Genomic DNA, 13,221 nt, shown 5'->3' with positions numbered 1-13,221 from the left:
ATTTCAAATACTATAAAGAGGAAATCTATTTCACATTTTTAAAAATACAAAATTTTTCTAAGAAGTAAAGTAAAGTCAAATTCCATTTTCTTGTAAAGTAAGAAAAGTTACAACTTAAAAGAGGCACCCCTTTGGCCTTACTTTCAAGCCAAAGCACACTTGCCATAATGTTAAATGCGGCATTAAAAGGGCCATTAAATAATTATATGCTAACTGGAGAGAACAACATTGTCGATGGGGGGCGTCAACTCCTGAATGTCAGGCCCTCGAGTTCCGTGTTCTCAGAACCCGTGGACTCGTTCCACTCCATCCTCCGTGTACAATGCGCCAGGAGCTCAAGGAGCCCAGTATCAACGAGCAGCAGACACGGCATCGGAAGGCCGGACAAAGTCATAATCCTGCCAGGAAGTGCAGCACTTGAGAGCTGTCGAGTCGTAATAGACACAAATTGTTGTTGATACTGGCCAACAAACACATAAACACACAGCCCCCAGTAAATAAACCTGAATGGGGGGTCCGAAATGATTGCCGTGCAAAACGAACTGCAATTATGAGACCATGAAATATTATGGTAAACAGTTTTAATTACAATTGCATTGAATTGAATGTTCTGCCTGTCCAATTACAGTGAAGCCCCTGGTGGTGAGAATCCTGGAGCCGCCCAGCTCGATGATTGCCGATCGTCGCTACGAGGTGTCCTGTGAGTCCTCCGGCTCTCGGCCGAACGCCATCATCACCTGGTACAAGGGAAAACGGCAATTACGACGCACAAAGGTGGGTATATATATGGTATATAGGGTACGGCATAGGGCTTCCATGGAGTGGAGTGACCGCAATTGACGCAGCTAGTTGGCTTGGCTGGCTCCATGCTGCTGCTCCTGTTGACTGACTCACGTTCAGCTCGATAACTTATTGTGTTTGCACAGTCATGCCAAACAAACGGAGCTCGTAACTCCTGACCCACCCACCTTCCCCATCTCCGGTACATCCGTACATATAGTGCAGAGACAGACAGAACCAGAACCAGAACCAGAACGAGTACCAGAAATCCACCCACTTGTTGTCCCTGGGCGTGGTTCACACTCGCAGCTGGGTCCTAGTCCAGTGCCCCCGGCCAATCCCACAACTTGGTTAGAATAAACACAGATAATGTGATATAAACTCCACAATACACAAACGATTCCAGTCCGCTTTGCATTTCGCTTTGGCCCACCCACTTTTCCGTTTTTTTACCCTTTCAACGGCAGTCTGCAAAGTCTGGAAAAAGCCTGATTTAGTTATCACCCTACCTTTTAGAATTAGTTTTTGTTTATTTAAGATTTCTTCAAGGACCTACATAAGTTTTGATAACGAATTTGATATAATTTATTTTTATTAATTTGCTTTTTTAGCTATTATTCAGGTTTATTAAGAGCTTTAGTGTGTATTATTTCATATAAGTAATCACCCTACTTTTTTGAGTTAATCCTAGATTTATATTTAAAATATTTGTTTTTTTCAAAACATTTTTTAATAAATATTTGATAAAGCATATTCGTTTATTTTATGGAATTTTAATCTTATTTCATAATTAGATTTAAACGCTAGGTTTTATTTAAGTAAGGGTATCCCGAAACATAGGTACTATAACCTAGTTTTTCTGTTTGTTGCTTTCTTTTTTTTCACTTTTTTCTCTCTTCAACTTTGGACAAATTTATGGGAGTTTTGGCGCAATTTTGTTGCAATTCATTTTTGTGTGTCGGGACCTCCAGTGGAGTCCTGGTTAGCTATATCCCGACCCGGGCCTCTTTGGTCTGTTGGTCCGTTGTTTATGTCCATGTCTATCCGCTTATATGCATACACGCTGATTGCTTTGCCGTTTTGGCCAGCTCCTGGGTCTCGGCACCAACCAATGTTTTTTAAAGACCGGAAATGTTTTTCAGTAGTTTTCATGTAGCATAAAGTTGCCGTAATGCGGCATAGGTCCTTCTCCCGCTGCCCCCAGCCTTGTCTGATGTCCTCGGTCTTGCCATCCCACATGTTTTACATGCTTTTTCGTACCCTACTTTGGGGTTTCTAATATATGTCTGTGTCTGCCCCCCCTTTTGGCCAGGTTGTGGGTGGGCGTGGGCTCAGGCGGAGTGTTTTAGCCATGGAAGGCAATGGCATTAATCAAAGCTCCACAGACGGTCTAATTGAGAAGTTTAGTCTACGAATTGAATTGGCCTATGCCTACAACGTTGAATAATGAAGATTCTCGGCACTGACTATTTAAAATAAAATCCTGCAAGGGAAGTTAAATTTACATTATATTATATTATTTATATTATATTATTTAAAATTGTGTTGACTTATTTTTAATTTATTTCGATGGAGTGCTACACAAATCATTAGGATTGTTGAAATCACTTTTAAATACAAATTCAGATGTCTAAAAGTACGCCAAAATACGTTTTAAACATAGAAGTGCAATGAGTTCATTCATTATTATTATTATTATTTATTATTAATGTTATAACTTTAATTTTATCCTTCGCCAGAGTGGTCACTCTTTATCCTCTTACCTTCAGCCTTCCGAAATGACCCAAAACCGTTTCAAATAAAACCCAATCGATCATAATTCGCCCCCTAAAGACAAGGATTTATATTCCCGCTAACTGCCACCACTTTAACACCCCCTTCCCTAACAAACCCCATCGCCAAATCACATTTCTCTCAAAAGCCTTGCCTTGAAGCGATTTGAGCAATGTGTAAACTGCTAACAAAGGGAGACACATGGTGGGGAATCGGGCTAAAACACTTTATGGCCATACCAACTATATGGCTCGACTAATTGTGTGACGCCTTTTGTTGGTGTCCCTGTCTGCCATTAAATTTATAATACCCCAAGAGCACACACACAGAGCAACCCACACGTGGCACACATAAAGCCCGAACAAACATACCAATAAATTTTAAATTGCAAACATAAAATATTTCGACAAATTTGCAACCAAAAAAAAAAAGAGGGGAAAACACAAAGAAAAGGAAACTTTGCCTGCAGGCAAGGTCTCGGCAAGAGTCTCGGGAAAACTGGTGGGCGGCTCTCGGTTCGGTTTGGGAAAACTTAATTAATGCAGAAACATTTTCTTATATTTTTTGTGCACTTTTTCCTTAACGTTTTATTTCTTGCAGGACGACATATCAAAGAACTCGACACGCTCCGAGCTGAGCTTTGTGCCGACCACAGACGACGATGGCAAATCGATAACATGCCGTGCGGAAAATCCAAATGTGAATGGCCTGTATTTGGAGACCATGTGGAAATTGAATGTCGTTTGTAAGTATTACAAATTGTGCTTAAGTCTAAAGTATGAGTGAAATGGAAATGGCAACGGGAGAAGGTCCTTCCCGCAGGAGGAACCAGAAGGAGCGAAGGGAAGGCCAGGCATTTGCCGACAGCTACCAAAAGGTAGACAGTCCCGGGCTCCGAACAAGACCAGGCTGAAATTTATTACGGCGGCGATGTCGCCATCGCCATCGCTGCCGTTGAAAGCCTTTAAAATGCAAATAAATCAAAGACAAATGACAAATTGTGAATAATTTGCCAAAGGGCCAAAACACTGTGTGGAGGGTTCCCAGGCACAAATGAAATATGTGGGCTAACAAAATGTATGGCAGTCGCTTAAATTAAATGAAGGACCTTAGCTGCGGCCCCGTTTCAATAAAAATAAATAAAAAATAACTTTCAGAAAGTAGCCCTAAAGAGGGGTTTCGAATTGGTCTTTCACCTGCAAGTTTCATGAAAAATCTCACAATAATTGTAAATCCCGCTTTAAGCCAGTTCAATTCGTATTCCATAATACCGACATAACCATCAGGAAAGTACTGCGGACATCGTAAAGTTGAAAACAAAAGGGGTTGGAAGGGGAAATCGAGTAGAATTCGACTGCGTTACGTATACGCCATGTTTATCGTGGCCAAAAATTTCCATCCCCTGCTCTACCATTTTCTTTTCCCGTTTCCAAGGGCATCACGTAATAGCATTTCTTTGCTTTTCATTTCTTAAAATATGAATATTTTCCTTACTTCAATCTGCGTTGGAAAATATTTTGGTAACGCCTAACAAAACTCGCGTATAGATGTGTGTATAGGGGCGTAATATGATTATATTTTTTATGCCCCACACATACTTCCCGGGCTCATATTTTATGTTTTAGAATATTATTTGTTATTTGTTTGTTTTTGCTCACGTTAAAGCAATTGACGGTGCTTCGTACGGTGTTGTTTTTTGTTGCCACGTAGGCGCAAATAAACTTTACGATCGGCACGTAGCCATACACACATCGGTGTGTGCCCAAATGTTTGTGTTTTCGGGGAAAATTCTTATGTTGCGGTAGGCACTGTTTTTTAGGGAAAATCTCACGAATAGTCCTTTTAATTTTTCCACAAGTTCTAGACTTCAAAGAGCTCACAAAATGAATGCCAATTATCTAAGGCAACAAAGGACATGTTTTAAGTTTCTTAAATATACATTGCTTATAAATATTGAAATAATATTTCATAATTTCGAGGCAACTCAAAACCATCTAAATTATATTTAAGAACTAAGTTATATATATATTTAGTGAAGATCTCCAGACAAGTTAATCCTCTTCTCACCATTTTAAAGAATTTCCGAATTAGAATTTTTAAAGAATGTCAGCCATAACTTCTTTTAAGTTATCCTTTTCCTTCATATGAACAGATAAATTCCAGTTTGTTCTAATTTAGGTAGAGACTGAATTTATATGACTCGGCATCTTTATGTCTTTGTGTTTGTTGCGAGTGCTGTTGGAATACGATATCTGCATCACGCGTGAGTTATTATGCCAACTGCGTTTTGGCTCCTTAGGCACGACATTTGCCAAGGCCATTTGGTCATGCTTTATGCCATGGGTCGCCCATCTCATACCCGAAATCCCCTCCCAAACTGCCATTGTATAATTTTGTTTATATCTCGCATGTGTGCCAGAGTGTAAGCGACTGACTCGTTTTAAAATTTATAATGTAACCGAGAGGGGTAGCCTTAGTTGGTCTCCTAGCAATGGAAACAAGACAAAACATGCAATGCAATCACAGACGCTGTTCAGATTCCCCCAAGAGTGCGGAACTGGAAAAGAAATGGCACTGTGCAAAAGAAGTACCTACTTGTAAATTAGAAATCAGCAAAAAAAATATTGTATTTATAGTATTTTCGTTAAAAAAGAAAAATGTTTAGATATAAAAAGGTGCATCACACACAACGTTATTAAACGAGACTCTGTTACTCATTTTTTCGATACAGTGCTTTAAGTTTACGACCAAGCCTAACAACTAATTAATATTTAAGTTGATTGAGCTCCATCTTATAATATTAAACATGCTATATAGTCTTGTTAATCACATTTCCAAGTTATCTCCCTTATCTTATATTGAAAAAATTCCATTTTTGGTAAGTGTGTATTTATTTTTTTCAGTGTTTGTGTGGCAGACCCCGCAGCACTGCAGACAATACATATGAATCACATACGCACGCAGACGAGCTGTAAGTGTCTTGCCGTATGTGCTTTTGTGGCCATTGTTTATGGCCGGGAACCTCGGCGGGCTGCTCCTCCTGGATGGGGGGATCTCCTCCTCGATGGTGGAGCTGGTGGAGCGTGCCTGGCATTTGGAAAAAGCGAAAGCTTACGCCACATGTATCGCCTTGAATGCCACAATTTGAGTTGATATTTTTAAAGTGGCAATAGAAGCGCTCTCTGCTGCTGCGGCGATTGTGCGTTATATCGTATATATTATAGGGGGCGGTGTCATTTTTAATGGTTCTTCATCTCCACGGTGGAGTCCGAGGACAAATCGGCCACTAGGGTATCGTAGACGGCATGCGGCACCACCGTGCCCACAATCTTCGTGTTCACATCGGTCTTCACTCGTATGATCTGTATCTTTTGATTGTTCTTTTCGATTATCAGCTCGATCCGGTCCCAAATGGGAAGCATTAGACCGGAAAGCACGTGGTAGGTGCGCACTCGAAGTCCCACTTCGCAGCTCGCCGGATACGGGCAGATCCGACTCCAGTAAACATGGGAGCACTTGTTCAAGCAAAAATCGTACTGCTGTAGCCAGAACACTTGGGCCTTTTCCGGATCTACCTTGACATATCGCGATGAAATCGAGCTGAGCGCCTCCAAACGGACTTGGGGACCCGTATTCGGTCGATAGATTTGTAGATTTATCTTTCCGGATGTTGCATCCGACGAATTGGACTGCGCCTGCAGGCACAAAATTGAGGAGTTCTTGTTGTGGCGCAGATGCTGTAGAACATAGAAGCCATCGTGCTCGTGTTGGCCCTCCTTTCGGTATCTAAGGGGTTTTATAAATTAGTAGGATAAATAACTATACATTTGGAAAAATTTGTGAAGGGTAATATACACAGATCAATTGATCGAGTTTTGCCAAATCGACTTAGAGAAGATACGTTCTTGAAATCATGACACAACTTGTCTCGAATTTATTATTCCAAATGAAAAGGAGATGGAAATAGTCCCGATTTTGTTATTGGAATCTAGTGTACTCTATAAAACCCAAAACACTGAGAATACAATATTGAGATATTCAAGAAGAATTCTTAATATCAGGACAAAATTATTCTCGAGATAAGGCATAAAAGATAAAATAAGGTTTGAATGAGATTTAATTGAGTGTATAATTTTGTGAGATTTCAAATCATACTTACTTGGCCAAGGCTGTTTCAAAGGACATGCCCCGTTCCACAGTCACCGTATGCAGTTCAGTGGCCGCAGTTCCGGTGGCATGCTTCCTAATAAATCTCACCCGCTTGATAGATTTCACACTGGCCCCATGGGCATCCAAATCGAGGATGCCCAGATCAAAGCGACCTGTGCGCTTCATTTGCATGATCAGTGAGTACATCTTGTCCAAAAAGAATTTGAAGAGGGCGTTTTGGATTTCCACGCGACAGCCTAGGATGCGATTAAGGAACTTGGATATGTTATTACTATCCTTCTCCACGCTGAACACCTTCACTTTGTTCTCCTCACGAACATTGAGCATTCCCACGCCAGCCATGGACACACTGCAATCGTAGAGGAAGTCCCCCTTGTAGGATTGGGGTACTTCAGATGGATCCATTGGCTTTTCCCTGGTCAGCTGTTGCATCACACTCTCCAGAGCACTGCGACCGATGCTGTTGTCGATGTTGAACTGGGATAGATCCCGGGCATCGGTGGCACGACGATCTCCTTGGGTCAGGGCCCCCAGACTCTCCAGCCTTTTGGCCACCGTGGAGGCGAAACGCCGCTCACCAGCCAGATCCGTGATCACGAACACGTATTCCGGTGAATTGACCTGGTTGGAACGATGAGTGCGTCCGAATTGCTGGATGGCTCTATCCGCACTCCAAGGGAGTTCCAGAGTGATGTGCAGACGACGCCTCTGGTTGGAGACCCTCTTGTCACTCTGCAGGGAAATTCCACTGGAGGCCGCCTCCGAGATGATGGCCACGTGCTTTCTGCCCTCCATAAAGCGCTGCTTCTCCCGATAGTTCACCAAATCCATCGAGGAGTCGTTCTCGCAACGCGGCTCATACTTATAGCCATCGTACTCCGTTCGCACTACTCTTCCACGACGACCTGTCATCTCGGCCACCAGATTGGTGCCTCCAAGGTCCGAGATTAGTTTGTCCAAGGTGTTGGGTGGTAACTTCTTGCCTAGAATCTCGATCTTCTCCAGTAACAGTTCCCGTGCATTGATACAACGTTCCACATCTCTTTCGGTGATGTTGGCCTTCTGGGGTTTGCTAGTATCGAAAGTGTAGGTGGGGTCGCCATCGTTATCCTGGGCCTTCATGTTATTGCAAAGGTGCTGCAGAATGCGCTCCTGCATGGTAATCTTCTCCACTGTTAAGGGGGATTCGAAGGATTTTTAGTTCTTTAATATAAACGTGGGTGCATGCAATAACGCTCATAGGGGTGAAAATTACATACGAAACAAATGCATCTAAAATTTTTCTTTTAATTCGTTTTAATGGGCGTTATAGCGTACGGTTTATATATACTAAATTATACTTACCCTTATCCGCCTTGGGTGGACGTCCTCGACGTTTTCGTCCCGATTTGGTACGCTCATCCTCTGGCGTCCAGCTGGTCTCGTACATCTCGATATCACTTTCACCTGCCTCGGCATCCATATCATCGTCGAACCAGTCGGGATTCATCTTGGCCTTTTTGGCTCTTGGTGGTCGGGATCTGGCCTCCGGTTCGAACTCTCCCGTGTTGAGAAGATGATGAAAAGAGTCGCGCTTGGGCGCCGGGAAATGCTTCTCCACAAACGATTGGATGATCATCTTGGAGGTGGACACAAAGGTGTTGAGCTTGCCTTGATGACGCTCCAGATGCTCCAGGGTGCGTGATTCCCCAGTTGATTGGAGCCCGATGACCACCGCCTTGCCCATTCGCGTTGCTTGGCGAGTCATCTTGACCACATGGTCCACCTTGGAGGCGATGCACAGGTTCTTGAAGAAACGCTGATGAGCGCACCAGAATTGGCAGGTGATTATCTTCTGAACCCGGTTCTCAATGCACATCAGACGGCAGGCCCTCTGGAACTTCTTGTTGATCTCGGCCCAGAGTTCCGCCGCCAAGTTGTAGCTTTTGCGGAAACACTTGGGCATGGCCACCTCCTCGATGCGAAAACTGACATCCTTGAAGCTCAGCTGACGAGCTATGTATGTGCCCCTTAGCTTCATATCCATGGCCACTATTTCCATGGCTCCAATGCCCCGCTTCTCCACCGCATTCACAAACTCGTAGAATTCAGGGTACGCTGTCCCTGGGCCCCAGAGACCTAATCTCACCATATAGGCCATGTTCCTGGGCTCACTGGCTCCCGTGGCCGAGGCATAGACTACTCGGGCTTTTGGCAGCAGCTTCTGCAGATCCAAAACTGTGGTTCCTGTCTTGGTGGACTTACCCACGTTCATTAAACTAAGATTCTTGGCCTTGTGGCACTCATCGAATACAATCACTCCATCGAACTTCTTGCCCAGCCAGTTGACCAATTGGCGTAGTCGAGTCTTGTACTTTGAGTTGGCAGTCAGGGATTCTCCAATGAGTGCTGTATAGGTACAGAATATCACTCCTCTGCGGAAGTTCTCGTTTTCCTCAGAGTCAATACGACTGTACTTGAACTTGCTTATGGGCACCACACGAACCTTCTCATGGGCTCCTATATCTGAGAGATCCCTTTCCGCATCGAACTTTAGGTCGTTGGACACGGATATCCAGAGGGCACGTCGCCTGCCCTTTAGGTAGTTGTCATAGATGATGCCCGCAATGGTGCGCCCCTTGCCCACTCCGGCTCCATCGCCCAGGAGGAAGCCCGCCCTCTCGCCGCTGGGCAGGATTTGCTCGTGGGCCTGGCAGGCATAGACCACTGCCTCCAGTTGCAGGGCACTCAGGCACTCGGTGGTCTTCGAGGGCAATCCCAGCTGGTAAGTAATATCAGGCAGTTCCACTGAGGACAAGGTAGCCGTTTCCACCACAGGATCAGGATGGGCACGACCAACCTTCAGCTTGCTGGGCCAGTAGGCAGCAAAGGTATCCGCCACTCCGATCTCCTCGTAGTCCACCTCCTCATCTTCCACAGCCTGTTCGGGTGGGAACACTGCTGGAACATCCCTGGTCATCAGTTGGTCCTTGAGCATAGCTCCCGGACATCCATTACTCGTCATGGGCAGGGCCAAATAGGGCTGGGAACTCTGCAATATCTGGTGGAGTTCAAAGGCTGTAAAGCTCTTTCCCATTCCTCGCGACTGACCCAAACCCATCGAGGGCGGATCCATTTGCACATTTGTGATTAGACCATCGGGTCCTCTGGTATACTTAACGGATATATCCTCTCCCTGGGCGCCCTTCAATCGCGTGACTATCGGAACTTGGGCCAAGGCGCGATGCGATGTGGAAGCCACCGGGTGGGCCATCGAAAAGACGGCTGGACTTGCAGCTTGCGTTGGCTTATAGTATACCATTTGGTTAACGGGTGCTACAGGGAGTGGAGGATTGAATTGCAGGTACTGTGTCGGATAAGCTGTATTCTGTGGTTCCTTAACAGCAGCCTCAGTTTTTGGGGGTTCAACTTCATCCTCAATCTCCACCATGGGTAGGGAGTCCAGTTCTGCCTGAAGACGTGCATCCACATCATCTTCCATTTCTTTGGTATCAGCTGGCGCAGGACTCTTCTCAAGATTTTTCTCCTCTGGTGGCGATTCTTCTTGGAAAGATTGCGGTTCCTCACTTGCGAAAATTAAGTCCAGCTCAGCATTAATTCGTCTTGCATCATCGTTTTGCTCATCGTCATCGTCATTATCATTTTGTTGGGATTCATTATTTTCGATCTCGTTTGAAGTTATATCATCAAAGATCATTTCAGACATTTCAGACAGCAATTCTGGAAGGTTATTTTCGGATGAAACCGAAGGTTCATATTTAGCATCGGTAAAAAGGGTTTCATATGGATTAAGCTTCCCCTGTCTTAAAAAGCTGGTTTCAGGCTTATCCACCATTTCACTCATATTTGCATCGGTGTAATTACTTATAGAAAGGGGCGCTAATTTGCTATTAGAATTAAGGCCAAAGCTAACATGCTTCACTGGTTGATGATTCATAGTTGTATCGGTGTAATTACTCACAGAAAATAGTTGGGATTTGATATGAGAATTGAAGCCCGAGTTATTGTGCTCCGCTGGATGATAATTCAAGGCTGCGCCGTCTCGATCTTGACTTGACTTTTTGACCCACATTAGCGTGTTTTCCAACTCCTGACAGTCTTTAACCATGTCTTCGATTCTTTTTGGGCTCGCACTTTTCATTTCAATGAAGGGCATATTTTTTTCCTGCTTTGGAATTTTATTTTGTGGATTATTACTCGATCCTGCTATCTGCTGTGCAACCACTATGAAGGGAGCACTTTCGTCCTCCAATTTCTTGTCGTTGGGCTTAGCTCTCTTTGGGGAGATGAATTCTTCATGGGTTAAAAGCGATCTAGTGACCTTTCCACCTTTCTTGGTGCTCTTAACCCCTTCAGACTTTGCAGAGTTATTTGATTTGTTTGAATTCCAGGTACCAGTGCCTGTGAGACGTCCCCTAAACCGATTTTCTTTATCATAACTTGAACCTCCCGATCTGTCATAACTCTCCGTGGGTTCTCGGGTGACGGTACTTCCCCTTACCGAATTTTCTTCATTTTTTTTCAAGTTTCTTGCTGAACCGGAACGTCTAGTGCTTGAACGCACCGATGAGGTGGACTGTGCAGGTGAAAGTGGTGAAGGTGTCCTGGCAAAATTCGTAGGTTCTGTGGTGGCGGTACGTACCCTTACCGAATTTTCTGCATTACTATCCAAGTTTCTTGCTGAACCGGAACGTCTAGTGCTTGAACGCCCCGAAGAGGTGGACTGTGCAGGTGAAGGTGTCCTGGCATAATTCTCTGGGGTGACGCTACGACCCCTAACCGAAATATCTTCAACATAATTTGAAAGTCTTGGTGAGGTGAACTTTGCAAATGAAGGTGTCTTGGCAAAATTCGTAGGTTCTGTGGTGGCGGTACGTACCCTTACCGAATTTTCTGCATTACTATCCAAGTTTCTTGCTGAACCGGAACGTCTAGTGCTTGAACGCCCCGAAGAGGTGGACTTTTCAGGTGAAGGTGTCCTGGCAAAATCCTCCTTGGGTTCTGGGGTGACGCTACGTCTCCTAACCGAAATATCTTCAACATAATTTGAAAGTCTCGGTGAGGTCAACTTTGCAGGTGAAGGTGGCCTGGCATAATTCTCCGTGGGCTCTTGGGTTACGGTATGTCCCCTTACTGAATTTTCTTTAGCATTATCCAAGTTTCTTGCTGAGCCCCTACGTCTTGAGCTTTTACGCCTTGATGAGGTAAACTTTTCAGGTGAATGTGGCTTGGCATAATTCTTTGTGGGTTCTGATGCACCGGTACGACTCCCAACTGAATTTTCTTTAGTATTATCCAAGTTTCTTGATGATCCGGAACGTTTTGTCCTTGAACGCCTCGATGAGGTGGACTTTGCAGGTGAAACTGGCCTGGCAGAGTTCTCCGTGGGTTCTGTTGTACCGGTATGTCCCCTTACAAAATTTTCTTCAATTTTATTCAAGTTTCTTGATGATCCGGAATGTCTAGTGCTTGAACGCCTCGATGAGGTGGACTTAGCAGGTGAAGCCTGCCTGGCATAATTACACGAGGGCTCTGGAGCACCGGAAGCCGTGGTACATCCCATAACCGAATTTTCTTTATTATTATCTATGTTCCTTGCCGAACAGGCACGAATTAATGTTGAACGTCTCAAAGACCTTGCTGGCGAAGCTGGTTTGGTAGCCGTCGTACGTTTCCCAATCGAATTTTCTTTATAATTATCCAAGTTTCTTGCTGAACAGATACGTCTCAAACTGGAACGTCTCGATGAGTTGGACCCGTCATAATTATTCGAGGGTTCCGGTGCAGCTGGCCTGGAAAAAATAAAGGTTTCTGGGTTACCGGTAGCCGTCGCACTTCCCCTAACCGAATTTTCTTCATTATTATCCAAGTATCTTGCTGATCCGGAACGTCTTAGGCTTGAGACCTTCGATGAGGTTGACCTTGCAGTCGAATGTGGCCTGGCATAATTATCCAAAGGCTGCGGGGTTCCTTCTGGCTTCGGATCAAAATTCCCTGCGTTTCCTGTCAATTTTTTGGCTTTATTTTTCTGGCTGCCGTTTTGACACGATTTATCGCTTTTCAAGGATTTGGTTGGAGGCTTTGATGAGGACCCGGAACCTCGGCTATTTCTTTTGTTGGGCACCTGCACCTCATCATAATCATCATCTGTCTTTGTGCCACTACGAGAACTTCTTTTATAAGGCATTTCACTAGAGTTTCATTGACATTAACTAATTTTATTATATTTTTTCTTGTTATAGTTTTATTCGAGTTCGTTTTGTTTTTTTTTTCTTTTTTATTTACCGATGTTCACTGGTTAAAGTAATCACACTGAATGAGCAAAGTTTCCCTTTTTCGTATGACAACAGTTTCTAGAATTCTCATAGCCTACTATGTGTTTTAATTATGCAACTAGTTTGTTAAAAATGGAAATCAAAGCCTACTTGTCAAAAATAACCAATTTGTTTTTGATTGAAACTCAAATTTTATAATCGGTTGCTTGGTTTAAAACACATA

The 13,221-nt window shown here is 44.0% G+C and overlaps 2 protein-coding genes across 2 annotated transcripts in view; one reads left to right on the top strand and one right to left on the bottom strand.

Moving 5' to 3' along the window:
* The window catches only part of side-II (sidestep II), a 72,468-nt gene that overhangs the window by 39,759 nt on the left and 19,488 nt on the right, over positions 1 to 13,221 (top strand). The window contains exons 8-9 of the mRNA XM_017089163.4: positions 629 to 774; positions 3,154 to 3,298. Of these exons, the coding sequence (XP_016944652.2) occupies positions 629 to 774; positions 3,154 to 3,298 (291 nt within the window). The remainder of the gene's footprint in view (positions 1 to 628; positions 775 to 3,153; positions 3,299 to 13,221) is intronic.
* LOC108020770 (protein strawberry notch homolog 1) lies at positions 5,432 to 11,583 on the bottom strand. Its single transcript, XM_017089152.4, has 3 exons — positions 8,068 to 11,583; positions 6,713 to 7,895; positions 5,432 to 6,339 (listed from the first exon to the last, which is right to left on the bottom strand). The coding sequence occupies exons 1-3, from the start codon at positions 10,877 to 10,879 to the stop codon at positions 5,793 to 5,795; spliced, it is 4,542 nt and encodes a 1,513-aa protein (XP_016944641.3). The 5' UTR covers positions 10,880 to 11,583; the 3' UTR covers positions 5,432 to 5,792.

Source organism: Drosophila suzukii, chromosome 2L (assembly GCF_043229965.1).
Source record: "Drosophila suzukii chromosome 2L, CBGP_Dsuzu_IsoJpt1.0, whole genome shotgun sequence".
Lineage (NCBI taxonomy): Eukaryota > Metazoa > Arthropoda > Insecta > Diptera > Drosophilidae > Drosophila > Drosophila suzukii.
The sequence above is the reverse complement of the archived record's forward strand: the minus strand, read 5'-3'. Positions and strand labels throughout refer to the sequence as shown.